This window comes from Hypanus sabinus, chromosome 13 (assembly GCF_030144855.1).
Source record: "Hypanus sabinus isolate sHypSab1 chromosome 13, sHypSab1.hap1, whole genome shotgun sequence".
Taxonomy (NCBI): Eukaryota; Metazoa; Chordata; class Chondrichthyes; order Myliobatiformes; family Dasyatidae; genus Hypanus; species Hypanus sabinus.
The window spans coordinates 27921785-27938687 of record NC_082718.1 but is presented as its reverse complement, the minus strand read 5'-3'; the positions used below and the strand labels follow the sequence as shown (position 1 = coordinate 27938687).

The window sequence follows — 16903 nt, the reverse complement described above, 5'->3', positions numbered from 1 at the left end:
ACCTGACACAGTATACCACACCAGCGGACTCACAGGTGAAGTGTCGCCTCACCTGGTAGTATTAGGTTTTGCACTGACTATAGAAAGGTGAATGCTGTAACAAAAACAGATGCTTGTCCCATCCCTAGGATGGATGATTGTATAGACATGGTTAAGGAAAATGGTTAATCAGATTCCAATTCAACAACAAAATCTGATTTTGCAAGAATATGATCCTATGATAACACATATAAAAGGCAAGGACAATATAATTGCCGATTGCCTTTCCAGATGTTAAGTTTGCCATGTATTTTTAATAGTGGAGTCCTCCATTGCTACCTCTCCAGCATAATTTTCCAGTGGTCCAATATCCATTCTCATCTCTCTTTTACTCTTTATATATCTGAAATAACTTTTGGCTTTGCCAGCGGCAACAAATCAAAGAAAACTAGTAATTACTAATCACACTTTTTCTGGTCAATGATCACTGCAATCAATAGCCTGCAACTTACCTTTCAGAGTTGAGCTTTTGAAATGTCTGTACAACCAGGCAGTACTACGGTGTGAACTGAAGTCTTAAAGGAGAAGGACGGTTTGGCGTAGCGTGTAGAGGCTGAATTGAGGTGACTAGGCCCAGACACAAAAGCAAGGAATGAGTTAGTGTTAGGCCATTGCCGAAGGGGACTTGCTGGCGAATCGATGGGACAGAACCAAGGTGAGGGGTGTGCAGGCAAGGCACAGTCAAGATGGAGCCTGGGCTCGAGAGCAAGAAAAGATCCAAGATTTGATACGTTTAAGTGCCCGGCCGAATTGGGAAAGTGTGTGTGTGTCTGTGTGTGTGTGTGTGTGTGTGTGTCTGTGTGTGTGTGTGTGTGTGTCTGTGTGTGTGTCTGTGTGTGTGTGTGTGTGTCTGTGTGTGTGTGTGTGTGTCTGTGTGTGTGTGTGTCTGTGTGTGTGTGTGTGTGTGTGTGTGTGTGTGTGTGTGTGTGTGTGTGTGTGTGTGTGTGTGTGTGTGTGTGTGTGTGTGTGTGTGTGTGTGTGTGTGTGTGTGTGTACGCACACATATTCAGAATTCTTGTTCATTTAAATAATTACAGGTTATATGTAAAAATATATTAATTGCATATGTCATCATGTTACCATGTAATATGTGCATGCCTCTCTGAAAGTAAAGGGGAAGTATACACCCACATTTCAGAATCCCCATGTCTTCCTTTAAATTAATGTAATGTTCTGAAGTTACAAAACATAACCTCAGCGATGAGGCATTATAAAAAGAATCCAAGATGGCTACCGAGCTGTTAAAGCAGAATGAGACAGTTGAACTAAAAGTAAGCAGCTTAGTGCAGCCAGACACATGGAGAGACAGTCTTCAGAAGGGAAGACATGATAAAGTTTTTTTTTTAAAAGTCAGAAAACAGAAGGATTCAGGGCTCATAATGAATGAGTAGATTGGCAAGTTTGATTACACAATGAGTAATTGGCTCACGTATACAGAACTATTGGAACAGTATTTTGAAGCAAATGAAATAGCGGCCAAAAAATACCAATTTTGTTGTGTTCATTAGATTTAAAGGCATAGAGATAGCTTCAAAGTTTGATTGCTCCAACCAAACCAATCAGAAATGAGCTTTCCTATAGCTGTCAAAGTGATGCAGCAACACTTAAAACCAAAATCATTGTTGATTACAGAATGCTTTAGATTTCATCAGCGGAATCAAACAGAAGGGGAGTCCATTTCAGTGTACATGACTGAATTGAAGAGATTGTCTGAGCATTGTCAGGTAGCTAATGGCCTTAATGAGAGATCATTTAGTTTAAGAAAACATTCAAAAACAACTCTTAACTGAAGCACAGCTTACATTCAAATGAGCAGTGGAAATCACTATTTCAATAGAAACCACAGACAGAGACACATTTGAATTGCATCATGAATGAAAATGAATGTGAACAATATTGCATTGTCTAAACAGAAACCGGTCTGGCCCAACAAATTGTGTTACCGTTGTGGCAGGGGTTCACATACATAAAAAAAATGTAGATTTAAAGGTGAAACTTGCAGAAATTGCAACAAAGTAGGACACGTACAAAGAACATGTCAGGCAGACAAAAATAAATGATTCGCACAAGGAAGAGCAAATGCTAAAATGTCAATTTGTAGTTTCTAAAAGAGCACTAATCTGCTTGCTGTTGATGAAAAGTCTGATAATGATGAGAATGACACAGGATTATGTAGCTTTGAAATTTACAATTTGAAAACTAACAGGAGACAAGCAATATGCCTACGCCAGAAGTGAACGATAAATTAATTCAAATGGAACTGGAGACTGGTTCGGCTGTTTCAGCCATTTTTGAATGGCATTTCAAAAATACTAAACTGAAGTAAATAGTGACTTCAGACACAGTACTGACACCAGATTTATGATCCACATTGTCCAGTGGAACTTGCCTATAATGCAGCACTTATGACGTAGGTGCAATTATACTGTATCAAGTTGTGAGTGATGGAAGTGAACGCCCATAGCCTTTGCAACACATTCCCTTACTCACTGCAGAGAAAAACTGACAGAGACCTTGATCTCTGGTTTGGGGTGTAAAATGTTTTCACCAGAATTGGAGAGTTTACCCCTGTTACTGATCAACAAAGAAGGGTGTTCCACTAACAGCAACAGCACATGCAGAGAAGGACTCTGTTTCATGGAGGACACAATTATAAGATTGATTGCAAGAGGGCAACTAATCATGGAAATGCTGATGGATTGCCCAGTCTACCCTTGAAAAGGGAAGTACCAGAAAATCTGACTAAAGACGACACTCCTCTTGATGTATTCTCCCTAATGCAAATTGAAAGTTTCCCTATTACATCAGAGATGATCCAAAGGAAAAACTATAAGACCCCACGCTGTCTCAGGTCTACATGGCCACCCAAGATGACTGGAACATGCAACAGGAATCCCACTTCCCCCATTTTCACCAGCACCAGGATGAACTTGCCCTTGAAGTGATTACCTTGTGTGGGGGTTGAGAGTTGTTGTACAAGCCAAACTGAGAGCCAAAGTGTTGGAGGAATTATATGCCAGCTATCTAGGCATGGGTAAAATGAAAATGTTGGCTCGAGCTTTGTCTGGTCACCTGGGATAGATCAACAAATTGCACAACTTGCCACGCACTGTTCGGGATGCCATCATGTCTAGAAGATATCAAGAGCAGCGCCTCTCCATTCCTGGGAATGGCCTGCATTTTCTTGGCAGACGATTCATATAGATTTTGCTGGACCATTCATGGGCACAAATTTCTTGGTAGTAGTGGATGCAGCTACAAAGTAGCCAGAAGTGTTCTCAATTGCCTCCACTCAACAATTATACACTGTTGAGAAGCCTCTTTGCTAGGACTGGTGTTCCAGAACAGTTAATCAGTTTCAGTCAGTCATTCCTGAAAATGAATGGAATAAGATGTATTACATCTGCACTGTACCACCCAGCTACAGATGGCTTGGCAGAAAGATTTGTCCAGGGTTTGAAGAATGCACTGTGAGCGATGTCAGTGGAACACACTGCACTGACACTGAACCAGAAGCTTGCCAGACTCCTCGCATATTGAAATGCAATGCACTCCATGACAAACAACTCACCAGCTATGCTGTTCCGGGGTCATCCCTTGCATTCACACTTGGATCTCCTCAAACCCAATCTCGGATTGAGTACGCAGGACAAACAGTTCTGATGAGGGACTACGGAGGGGATCAAAAGTGAGTACTCAGAAAGATTAACAACAGAACTGGACCATTCTCTTACTCGGTGGAGATTGAGTTGGATATCATCTGGGGTTCACACATTGATCAGTTGAGGACAGCAGAGCTAATCGATAAGAGCAGGAAGTTGGCTACCATTACCAGAGATATTTCCTGCAGTCTCAGAGTCAACTCCTACAAACATCACGAAGGAGACCCCAGAACCTGAAACTGTTTCACAGTCACAAGTCTCACCTGCCAAGCAGAGTCATCTCCCTTGACAGGAAACAAGGTCTGGTACAGGCTGAATCGAGGAGGCAGGGCCCGGGCCCGAGGGCAAGGAACGCTATCTACACAGATTAATTAAATATTTTTGTTTGTTTAAATAAAAAAGTGTGGATTAAATGTAAAATTGTTAATTGCACATGTTATCACGCTACCACATGATCCGTGCATGCCTCCCTTAACAATAAGACGAGCTCTACACCCACATTTCCAACTCCCTGCATCTTCCTTTTAATTAGTTTAATGTTTTGAAGTGACAAAACAACACGAGTGACCAGAGGCTTGGACAATTTAAGCGCCAAGCAAGATTGAAAAGGTCAGGGTGTCGGGGCCAGAGGTGAGAGATGCAGTGGTTCAGCTCCCAGCTCCAGGAGGTTTCCTTGTTTCTGTGCTGAACTGAGGCTATGGCCTACAACTAACGGGCTCCTGAAACAGCTGTGGACCCACTTCCGTGAACTTCAGTTCAGAATACTATTTGCTACATATATTGTTTGCAGGATTTGTTTGTTTTATTTTCTGCCCATTGGGCGTTTGATGGTCTTTTTTTAATGGGTTCTATTGGTTCTTTGTATTGTGGCTGTCTTTAAGGAGACAAATCTCAAGGTTGTATATAGTATACATGCTTTAGTAATAAGTGTACTTGGAACTTTAAACTTAAATACTGATACAGTAGACTATAGCTTCTCCCTCTCTAACAGCAGAGTGAATTCTATCATATTATAATCACTGGCTCCTAAGGATTCCTTTACCTTAAGCTCCCTAATCAAATATGATCATTATATAACAATCAATCCGGAATTGCCTTTCCCCTAGTGGACTCAACCACAAGCTAATCTAAAAAGCCATCTCGTAGGCATTCTACAAATTCCCTGCCTTGAAATCCAGCACCAATGTGATTTTCTCCATCTACTTGCATATTGAAATCCCCCATGACTATTGTTAACATTGCCCTTATTACATACCTTTTGAAATTTGTAGCCCACATCCTGGCTATAATTTGGAGCCCTGTATATAATTCCCATCAAGATCTTTCTAACCTTGCAGTTTAACTCTACCCTACAAGGATTCTGCATCTTCCGATTCTATGTCACCTCTTTCTAAGGATTTGATTTCATTTTTTTTTAAACCAACAGAGCCCCCTCCCCATGCCTGCATTACTGTCCTTTCAATACAAGGTGTGTGTTGAGCTCCCAACAATGATCTTCTTTCAGCTATAACTCAATGATGCCTCAACGTCATACCTGCCAATCTTTAACTGTAATCATCTATTTTATTCTGTATACAGTGCGCATGCAAATATAACACCTTCAGTCTCGTATTCATTTGCCTTTTTGATTTTACTCCCAGGCTACACTTCAACCTGCCTGTTCTTTCAGAAAGTCTCACTACACACTGCACCATCTGCCCAATCCTCAGCTCTAATACTCCGTTTCCTATCTCCCCGACAACTTAGTTTAAACCCACCGCCACAGCTCCAGCAAACCTGCCCACAAGGATATTGGTCCCCCTCGGGTTCAGGTGTAACCTGTCCTTTTCATATGGGTTATACCTCCCCCAGAAAGAATCTGAATGATCCAGAAACCTGAAACCCTACCTTCTGCACCATTTCCTCAGCCACACGTTCATCTATTGTCCTATTCCTGCCATGGTACTGGGAGTAATCCAGGGGTTACTACCTTGGAGGTGCTGCTCTTCAGTCTCTTCCCCAACTCCCTATACTCACTGCACAGTACGGAGAGAATGGGTTGTGTGGTATAGTAAATCAGCCATGATGGAATGGTAAAGCAGAGTCGATGGACTGAATTACCGAATCGTGCTTTACAGTCTTATGGTTTTCCTGGATGACCGTGTTCCCTGTGGTCACAGACTAGAGACTGGTATTTAACCTCCTTTGCTGTCTGGTTGAAGACAGGGGCCAGCATCCAAGCTGGGCAGACATGTCTTTCACTGGCACCAGGTGCAGCCACCAGCACAATGGTCTTGCAAGGCCTTTTGAATGGCCTTCCTCACCCCAGCTTCCCCTCAGGATTCCATTCCTGAGGCAGACAGGTGCACCCATAAAAACTTAAGAAATAAGAGCAGGAGTAGGCCATCCAGCCCATTGAACCTGTCCCGCCATTCAATAAGATCATGGCTGATCTGTCAGTAAACTCAGTACCTTCTACCTGCCTTTTCCCCATAACCCTTAATTCCCTTACTATGTGAATACCTATCTAACTGTAACTGTATTTAATGAGGAAGCCTCAACTGCTTCCCTGGGCAGAGTGTTCAACAGATTCACCACTCTCTGGGAAAAAGAGTTTCTCCTCAACTCTCCTAAATCTCCTCCCCTGAATCTTGAGGCAATGTCCCCTAGTTCTAGTCTCACCTATGGAACAACTTTCCGACTTCTATCTTATCTATCCCTTTCAAATTTTGTATGTTTCTATAAGATCCCCTCTCATTCTTCTGAACTCCAGAGTAGAGTCCCAGGCGACTCAATCTCTCCTCATAGGTTAACCCCTTCATCCCTGGAATCAACCTGGTGAACCTCCTCCACACTGCCTCCAAAGCCAGTATATCCTTCCTCAAGTACGGAGACCAGAAATGCACACAGTACTCCAGGTGCGGCCTCATCAGTACACTGTATAGTTGCAGCATGACCTCCCTGCTCTTGAATTCAATCCCTTTAGCAATGAAGGCCAACATTCCCTTTACCTTCTTAATAATCTGTTGTACCTGCAAGCCAACTTCTTGCAATTCATGAACAAGCACTCCTAAGTCCCTCTGCACAACAGCATGCTGCAATCTTTCACCATTTAAATAATCACCTGGTCTTCTATCATTCCTTCCAAAGTGGATGATCTCACATCTACCAACGTTGTATTCCATCTGCCAGATCTTGGCCCACACACTTAACCTATCTATATCCCTCTTCAGACTCTCCACATTCTCTGTACAATTTGCTTTTCCACTCAGTTAGTGTCATCAGCAAATTTTGCTACACTAAGTCCCTTCTTCCAAATCATCAATGTAAATGGTAAACAGCTGCGGGCCCAGCACCAACCCCCGCAGCACCCCACTCACCACTGACTGCCAACCAGAGAAACACCCATTTATACCAACTCTCTGCCTTCTATTGGTTAACCAATCCACTATCCATGCCAATACACTTCCTCTGACTCCATGTATCCATATCTTATTTATAAGTCTTGTGTGCAGCACTTTATCGAACGCCTTCTGGAAATCCAAGTACATGACATCTACCTATTCCCCTCTATCCACTGCACTCATTATATCCTCAAAGAACTCCAGGAAGTTTGTGAAACAGGACCTGCCCTTTCTGATTCCATGCTGGGTCTGTCTAATGGAAACCACTCCTTTCTAAATGGTTTGCTATTTCTTCCTTAATGACAGCTTCAACTATTTTCTCAACTACAGATGTTAAGCTAACTGGCCTCTAGTTGCCTGTCTTTGGACTAAGTCCTTTTTTAAAAAGTGGTGTGACATCTACTGTCTTCCAATCCACCCAGACCTGCCTAGAGTCTATTCACCCGAATGGATTTTCAGATGAAAATAGAATGTGAATGGTGGACAGAGAGTAAATGTGTCCAGCTTTCAGGCGGAGGGGAGTACTTCTCTCATCTCCCCTCTCCCATTGGTCAGGAAGTACAATAGCCTGAAAGCATGAGCCACCAGGCTCGAGGAGAGCTTCTTTCCTGCTCTCATAAGGCTACAGAATGGTTCCCTAGTACAAGAAAAAGTTTGTTTTTTTTTAAAATCACATATACATCAAAACAATTAAACATACAGGTAAATGCACCATTTGCATTGACACCCAACACAGTACTGGGGCAACCTGCAAGTATCACCATGCTTCCAGTGCAAACATAGCATGTCCTCAACTTACCAACCCTTTGGAACATCTGTGTTGGGAGGAAACCCATGTAGCCACAGCAAGAATGTACAAACTCCTGACAGATAGCAGTGGTAATAAAACCAGAAAACTGAGGGCAAGGGTGAAAGCTAAAAAGTTTAAGAGGAACATGAGGGGAAATTTCTTCACTCAGAGGGCCATGAGAGTGTGGAATAAGCTGCCGGCACAAATGGTGCATGTGAACTCAATTTCAACGTTTAAGAGAAGTCTGGATAGGTACATGGATAGTAGGGGTATGAAGAGCTATGGTCCTGGTGCAGGTTGATAGAAATAGGCAGTTCAAATAACTTGGCCCACACTAGATGAGCCAAAGGACCTGTTTCTGTGCTGTACTTCTCTATACAATTGTGATATTTAAGAGAAGTTTGGATAGATATGTGGATGGAGCGGTATGGAGTGCTATGCCCAGGCACGTTGATAAGACTAGGCAGAAGAACAGGTTGGCATATACTAGATAGGCTAAATGGCCTATTTCTGTGAAGTAGTGCTCGATGACTGTAAGTGAGCAAGATGGTGATTACCCTTTACTCCTGTGTTAGATGCTTCTGACAGCAGGGCCAAGAGACATGCTCAGCAGGTCCAGCTGTATTAATGAATACAGCAGGAGATGACCAGCTCTGATATGTACAGAGAGAAAGCAGCTTGCCTAAAAGCTGGGGACACAAAGACTGGATTGGGAAAGCTGTAACGTGCCTAAATGGAAGATGAACTGTTGCTCCTCAGGATGGAGTTAAACCTGACACAATTGTGCAGGATGCTACAAAGAGGTAGGTCAGCGTGGGAACGAAGTGGAGAATTAAAGTGACAGGCAATAAGATACGATCTGGAAGTGCACCTAAGGTTAAGATTTCTTATTATATTGAAGCTCATCTCCTCTAGTGCTGTGAGTGCAATCCAAAGCACCAATGCTTGAAACAAGGTTACAGGAACAGGGATAACTGCATACAATTCAGGTTTTTAAAGTTAGTGCAGTTATGTCTGCATTTAAAATCCAAGCCAGTGTAATTACACTCCTACTGGCAATGACACAGCAGCATCTCTTGTGACAAAAGGAGTTCTGGCAACCTCTTAGTAAATTTACTCTGTACTCTTTCAATCCTATTTACATCTTTCCTGTATGTGGGTGTTCAAAATTGCACACAGTACTCCAAATTAGTATCAAGTTTACATGCCCAGCTTTCATTGTAAAAGTGGGTAATTTCTTACTGTAATTTAGAGATTCACCACGGTAACAGGTCCGTCTGGCCCAATGAGCTCACACGGCCCCATTACACCCATGTGAGAGATTCACCACGGTAACTAGCCCAATGAGCTCACACACCCCGTTACACCCATGTGACAGATTCATCATGATAACAGGTCCTTCTGGCCCAACAAGCACCCAATTATACCCATGTGACCAATTAACCTACTAACCCAGTCTCTGGAATTCAAGTGGAAACTGGAGCACCTGGAGGAAACCTGCACAGTCATGGGGAGATTGTACAAACTCCTTTTCAACGGGAGTGGAATTGAAGCTGGTGCTGTAATAACTGTAACACTTACCCAACAGGCTGGTATATGTCTAGGGGAAAAGGAGATCCAGCCACACACCAACCCCACCTCCCATACACGCAGGTGCTGTGAGAATCAAGCTTATGCCATGCGTACACACAAAACATCAAACTCACACCAAATACCATTATGGAATACACTTTAAAGATTTTACTAAAACTAAAAGAGTACTATGCAATACAGTATATATGAAGGAAAAGAAATAAAGTTAAAAAGCGCCAACTTATCGAAGTTCAGTCAGTATAGTGCACATCATTGGAGCTCAACCATCGAACCATTCGACCCCTCGTCACTTTCCTCCGACCTCCACGCCCTCGCACCTGGGACCACCACGGTGGTCGACCGAGCAGCGCAGCGCACGTCCACCTTCCTCGGCGTCTCCTTCCCGCCTCCCCTGAAAAGACCATGAAACCCCCAAGCTCCCAGCCTCACAAGACAAAATAACATTCCCCATTGGTTAAAAAATGAATACAATCCCCATATCAGCAAGTCCAACTGCGAGAGAAAACACTTACCAAACATAAAAGCATTCTTACTCTAGCAAACCAAAGAAGCCATTTTGATTAACATACATAGTACATTGTACATAACGTTACGCTACTGTATTACCCAAGTACTATCTAAACCAAGCATTGAACCATGGACCAAGTTACCAGGCAGTTGGTGTAGGTTTGAGACTGGTTTATCTACACTATATTAAATAAAATTAGAAGTATAATTACCTTAACTTCCTTAAAGAACGGATCAGAATTTGTCTCGCAAACGTAAAATTTGCAGCTGGCTTTCCACGATTCCTTTACTACTTCGTTCAAGCTCTGTTGAAAGCTATTGCTGACACTGGTTAGAAAGGAATCACATTGTTTCCTCATCTCTCCTCGAAGTTCTTTACATTTCTTGCGCATTACACAGGCCTGCTCATCCATGAAGAAAAATTCTTTCTCTGCAGTTGGACACTGCTTCTTTGGCATTTTGTTCATTTGCTTATTACTATAGCAAATGACGCCATGAGATTCACTTCCTGGTCTTTTCTTATACATTCTGTAGCTTTCATGTTTGTGACGCTGTTGTAGTTTATACCTCCAATTCCTCGGACAATGGTCTCTATCAGCCAGTTCTGGCATTTGAGTTTTATTACATGAGCATCTCGTGCTACGTTGGCCAGTTACTTGATGAGGTATTGTCACAGTAAATGGGGTTTTCTTCTCACTGGACCCTCTTTGGACATTGTTCCTCTCCAGAGCTGTCCTACGGCCATGCCTCATGGAGAAGATGCTTGTACACGGTGCAGTGTGAGACCTGGTTAGTAACTGTTTAACCTTCTGCGAGAAATGGATAAATTCCAGATCTATAATGTCCTGAATTGGACTACTGCAGCCACTTGTGCCAGACTCTATTAAAAGCCGAGGTGGGCTGGCATGGAAGTTTTTCCTTTCGGAACTGTAAAACGTCCTTGTGATTCTTTCACACGCGCACAACCTGGTGGGTTTTGTCTGAAATGTGATGCTGAGATTTTGGAAGACTTGGTGTCTGCCCAAAAGGTTTGGATTTTTAATGAGCACAGGTGTATGCACATCAGAGTCAGTCATCTCGTAACATTCATCATCTTTGTCAAAACTGTGAGCTAAATAATTCCTTTCTGCATGTCTCAGCTGCAGAGAACCATTGATTGCCCCCCTTTTCCCTCTAAAACTTCCGCAGTCTGAATCCGTATTAGAAGGGTAGCAGGCTCTCTTTATGCAGCGTATTCCTTTCCTTCTCAGTGGCTGACAGCTTGCTCTGTGGCTAATCCTGGGCACATCATCCTCCAGGAAGCCTTTAGCACTCATATCAATTTTACTATTAGCACTTTCTTCACAGGAAGAATATTCTTCACAGGAACCCCATGCTTTTTGAGATGGATCACAGCTGAAATCAAGTCCTTCAGATTCAGTGTCAAAGTTGTCATGGTGATTCGGTGATCCAATTTCCTCCTCCTGGTGAATATCCTGCTTTTCCAAATGCTTTTGACTGGGGATAGGTTCCATTAGGTTTCTATGGACATCACTAGAGGGCACACATTCCATCTGGTCCAGATATTCAGAATCGGAATCACTTGAAATCGCCACCTCTCCCACAAACTCTTTCACAATGGTTCTTTCGTGTTGTGTTTCTGTTTCACTTCTGCTCTGAACACCAGCAGGATTTTCAACATGGGAGCCAGTAATTCCCTTCTCCGGTGCCCTACCTGTAACATCCATAGGACTACGGGCATCCAAGCTTCTGTTACAGTCATGACTGTTGACTTCTGAAGTTTCAGAATGAAGCTGCACATCTTTTGTAGAAGCAAAGCTTTCTGTACCAGCTTCAATAGGGTTCAAATGTTCAAATTTATCCTGCGACATGTCTCCCTCAACTGAAAGTGTGCCTTCAATGTTTTGCAAGTCGTCCTCGCAAATTCTCTTTTCCTCATCACTGGCATAATCAGACCCTATGTTGTTAAGGGCACTTTCCTTTGATTTGAGCTTTTGACAACCCCCTGAAGCAGGTGCACTGTTCAGCTCAATACTCTGAGAAGGAGGCTGAGCTTGGGGCTTAGTACAGTGTAGCTCTCTGATTACTGAAGACTGACGAATAATTCCCAGCTGGTCACTATCAGTAGCAGATTGACCCTCGTTATTCACACTTCCAGTCATGTCCACAGTCAAAACTGGACAAGTCAATGTTGTCACTGAGGAACTCCAGCTCTCTGTTACAACAGAAAAAATATATATATATTAAATTGCTTACTCTGAGAAGCTTATACTACAAGTGGTCTAATTCTGCTCATCATATGCCTTTTGATCTTATTATTGGTGTTTTCTTGGCGCTCATGAATGCAAACAGACCAAGTCTGTCCATTATTAACATTGCATTGGCCTATCCTTTATCGATTCCTTGCTCAATTGGAGTTGAGGAAGATCAGGGCAAATATGCCAAGAGGGTGAGAGGAGAGAGAGAGGTGAGAAGAAGGTGAGGAGGGGGAGTGTGTGAGGGAGAGTGGGAGTGAGAGAGGAGGTGCAGAAGTGGGGGAGGTGGAGGGGGAAAATGGAGAGGGATTGGTGGGCGAGAGGGAGATGGGGAAGGTTAGGGGGAGAGGGGGAGAGAGAGGGGAGAGGGGGAGGGAGGGGGAGAGGGGGGGAGATAGGGGAAGGGGGAGAGAGGGGAGGGGGAGAGAGGGGAGGGGGAGAGAGGGGAGGGGGAGAGAGGGGAGGGGGAGAGAGGGGAGGGGGAGAGAGGGGAGGGGGGAGAGAGGGGAGGGGGGAGAGAGGGGAGGGGGGAGAGAGGGGAGGGGGGAGAGAGGGGAGGGGGGAGAGAGGGGAGGGGGGAGAGAGGGGAGGGGGGAGAGAGGGGAGGGGGGAGAGAGGGGAGGGGGGAGAGAGGGGAGGGGGGAGAGAGGGGAGGGGGGAGAGAGGGGAGGGGGAGAGAGGGGAGGGGGAGAGAGGGGAGGGGGAGAGAGGGGAGGGGGAGAGAGGGGAGGGAGGAGAGAGGGGAGAGTGGGGAGAGAGGAGTGGGGAGAGGGGGGAGAGAGGGAGGGGAGTGGGGAGAGGGGGGGAGAGAGGGAGGGGAGTGGGGAAAGAGAGCTGCATGGAAGGTTTCAGATCAGTTGTTCCCTTCAGCAATCTGCAGATCAGTTCATTGTGGATGACAAGTATTAGTTTGCTTTCTGTCCAGCTACTTCATTAACCATTTGTTTCCCTTCTTGCATTGTATGCTTTACATAATCCTAATAAAGTGATTTCTTGTGGCTTGACACATACACAGTGACTCACTTATTTGTGAATAAATATGCAATTTTAAATGGAATTTAAGATTTTTGTTGACACTCTTTAACTCTATTTTGTGTCTGAGCTTAGAATTCTCTAACTCCAGAATGAATTAATGAACTGCAGTGTTCAATCACAATTTCCAATGAATTCTGAAAACAAAAATGCTTACAGATTTCTTGCAGGAAGGAACCTTGGCTATCTAGTGTTTGTAAGCAAGTGGATAGGAACGTGAAACTGGAATGAAAGGTGGAGTCAGGTGCAGCCACAATTTGAGGTATGGACTGGAAGAGAGGCTGTTGCTAGAAGTGATTTGACAGAAATTGTTTAGTTAACATGCAACTCAAATGAGAGCAGTCCCGTACAGGTTTCAGAGCTGGGAGAGTTAGTTCTTGATCATATTAACTGGAGGGTACATACAAGGACTTGTACTCACTCCATGGCACCAGATCTCTGAAGCACATTCCTTTCAAATGCACCTTGCTATCAAAATCATCCTTACAAAATCCTACTGGCACACACATCTCTGGTGATCACAGTCAACACTGAGGCAACTTGAAGTTGCTTTCAGTTATCTTGTTACCTTCAGATCCATCCAGTGCAATTTGCTGAGTAACTTCAGCTTGACTGATAGCTGGGCTTGGAGCCATCTCATCCCTTTCCAACACACATCCCGCAGCATTATCCGGTACGCCGTGGTATTGTATCGTTTCTGCTGCATGCCTTTCTTCTGTTGAATACATATCACAGAGTTCAGTTACATATTATTTCAAAAAGGTTATTCAAAATACTTTAAAATCAAAATGCTGGCTCAGGTTGCTAAGTGAGGTGAGGTATTTACATCTTTGCAGTGTCTGTATGAGAGAGCAGTTGTATGATAGTGAGAATTGAGAATGAGACAAAATTGCACTGAGTACTGCAGTTGGCTCAAAAGGGTCACGTGATCTATACCCCTGCCCACTTTACTCTGCTTCTGTGTTACAAGTTTCTACCTTTTCTCCTCCAAAAGATGCCAAAATGTTTTACAGCCAATTGAACATACTTGAAGTGTAGTCACAGTGTTTATATGGGAGACACAGCAGCCAATTTGTACACCGCAACCTCCAAAGGTAGCAGGGTGATAGTGATCACTTACACTGTTTTTAATAAATGGCTAATAAATGTTTTAATAAATTTGAGTGGTACAGTAGTGTAGTGGCTAATGTAACACTATTAAAGTGCCAGTGACTCAGGTTCGATTCCTGCTGCTCTCTGTAAGGAGTTTAGACATTTTCCCTGAGAAACTGTGTGAGAAACTCCAGATACTCTGGTTTCCTCTCCCATTCCAAAGACGTAAGAGTTAGAGTTAATAAGTTGTAGGCATGCTGTGATGGTGCCAGGAGCAAGGCAACACTTGCTGCCTGCTCCTAGCATTTACTTGGGCTGTGAAAGCCTTTGGGGGTCCTTGCTCATGAGACAAACTTGCCCTGTTACTGTACAGATACCACTTGATGTTTGACAAAACTTTGCAGTAATACTCAAAAAAGTAACTCAATAATTCAATATGGTGGAAAATAATTAATCAGCTAACTAAAAACAGACACAAAAAGAGTTTTTTTTAAACGCATTTATGGCTGGTCCTTGCTGGTAGTTCATTGCCCTTGCACAGAATGGTTCCTTGGGCACGTTTACTGTGGGTCCAAAGTCACATACAGGACAGAATGGAAAAGGAATGCTAACTTCTTTCCCTGAAGTACATTTATTAAGTACTGATTTAACTTTCGAAAGGGAAATTGGTATTTCCACAGTCATTACTACTGGCATCTTATTGCAGAATTATTTAATTATCAGGATCTTAATTCCACAACTGCAGTGCTAAATGCATGTCTTGATAGTTCAGTTGTCTGAATTACTAATCAAGTTGCTGTACATAACTACAATGCCACCACACCCCAATAGTGTAGAATGTTTAAATTCAAAGTAAATTTATTACCAAATTACATGATGTCACTATATACTATGCTGAGATTCATTTACTTTCAGGCATAAGTAGGACAAAGAAATAAAATATATTTAATAAAAAACACAAACAGACTGACAAACAACCAATGAGCAAAAGAAGACAGTAGACAGATAGATAATACAAAGAACGTAAGTTGTAATGTCCTTGAAAGTGAGTCCATATGTTATGGAGTAAGTTCAGTGTTGAGGTGAGTGAAATTATCCATGCTGCTTCAGGAACCTGATGGTCGAAGGGTAATAACTGTTCCTGGTGGTATGGAACCAAAGGCTCCTGACCATCCTTTCAGATGGCAGTGCGAGAAGACAGCATGGCCTGGATGGTGGGGTTCCTTTATGTGTATCCACTGGGAAAATTGATTCTGGAGACAAGAATCCTAATGGCTGATCATAACAGGCTGTCCATTTAGGCCATTCCATTTCCGGAGCCCACCATCAGAAAATAGTATGCTATGAATTTTTTCTAAATTAGTGTTGTATTTGCAAAGGAAGGAGATGTTACTAATTAGAACTACTAATTCCACTGCTAAAAACTTTGATTATTTGCTTTAACGTGAATTTTTAATACCCACAATAAATTATTTAAAGAACATGTATACTACTGCGACTTTTTAGGCTTATGGTCAGTACCACGAATCCGAGCAGCAACATTCACAATACCTGATAATGGAGTAGATCTCTGGACCAAATTGTGCTCTTGGCTCCCATTTTCTACTCTAGCATCACTCACATCATCCAAAGGTTCCTGACTGCCAGATTCTTCCTGGAAAGAAAGCAGAGTTTAAAATATCACATAAAATAATGCTTTGCACATCAGTGCCACACCCATATTTCTGGACAAACAGCCTGATTCTAAACCTTTAATCTAAAGGCACAGGTTCAAATCCCACAAGAGCGTCTGGGAAAATAAAGCTCAGATAAATATATACTCCTTAAACAAAAAACAAATAAATATATTAATAAATTTGATGTTCATGTCATCAGGATAGAGGCTTCCTAGACTCAATATGAAGTGTTGCTCCTCCAAGCTGAGAGCAGTCTCATCTTGGCCTAATGAGGGAGACCAAAGGAACTGGACCGATGCTGCCAGCACCCAACAATGCCGGAGCTCCACATCTTGGCGTCAAAGGGGGCGCACTGATCAACCCTGACAAGTACAACATGGGTGGTGTAGTATCATAGTGGTTAGCGTAACGCCTTACAGCACCAGCAACCGGGTCACAACTCCCATCCCTGTCAGTGAGGAGCCTGTGCCCACGTGGGTTGTTTCCTCTGGGTGTTCCAGTTTCCTCTCACCTCCAAAGACGTACAGGTTTAGGATGGGTTTGTGAGTCGCTGGCATGCTATGTTGGCGTCGGAAGCGTGGCAACACTTGCGGGCTAACCCAGCACATCTGTGTACAGCATTTACACAAATAACGCATTTCACTGTAAGTTTCGATGTTTTGATTTACTCGTGACAAGTAAAACTAATCTTTTGATATTTTGGACAGAGACCCTTCATCAGGACTAGAAACGAAGGGGGCAGAAGCCAGAGCTAATCTGTCTTTCTTTCTCTTTCTTTCATCTGTCCTCCACAGTCAATGCACACCAAACGGTAAGATGATGTATTGCTGGATATGCGCCACCCTCCTGGCATAGCAATGTTGTGATGATGCAG

At 43.2% G+C, this 16903-nt stretch overlaps 1 protein-coding gene across 5 annotated transcripts in view; it reads right to left on the bottom strand.

Annotated features, from left to right (window-relative positions):
• The window catches only part of tasor2 (transcription activation suppressor family member 2), a 179057-nt gene that overhangs the window by 75867 nt on the left and 86287 nt on the right, over positions 1-16903 (bottom strand). For all 5 annotated transcript variants that reach the window (XM_059987376.1, XM_059987375.1, XM_059987377.1 and 2 more), the window contains 3 exons: positions 15905-16007; positions 13830-13976; positions 10187-12189 (listed from right to left, as the gene is read on the bottom strand). In XM_059987376.1, coding sequence (XP_059843359.1) covers positions 10187-12189; positions 13830-13976; positions 15905-16007 — 2253 coding nt within the window. The remainder of the gene's footprint in view (positions 1-10186; positions 12190-13829; positions 13977-15904; positions 16008-16903) is intronic.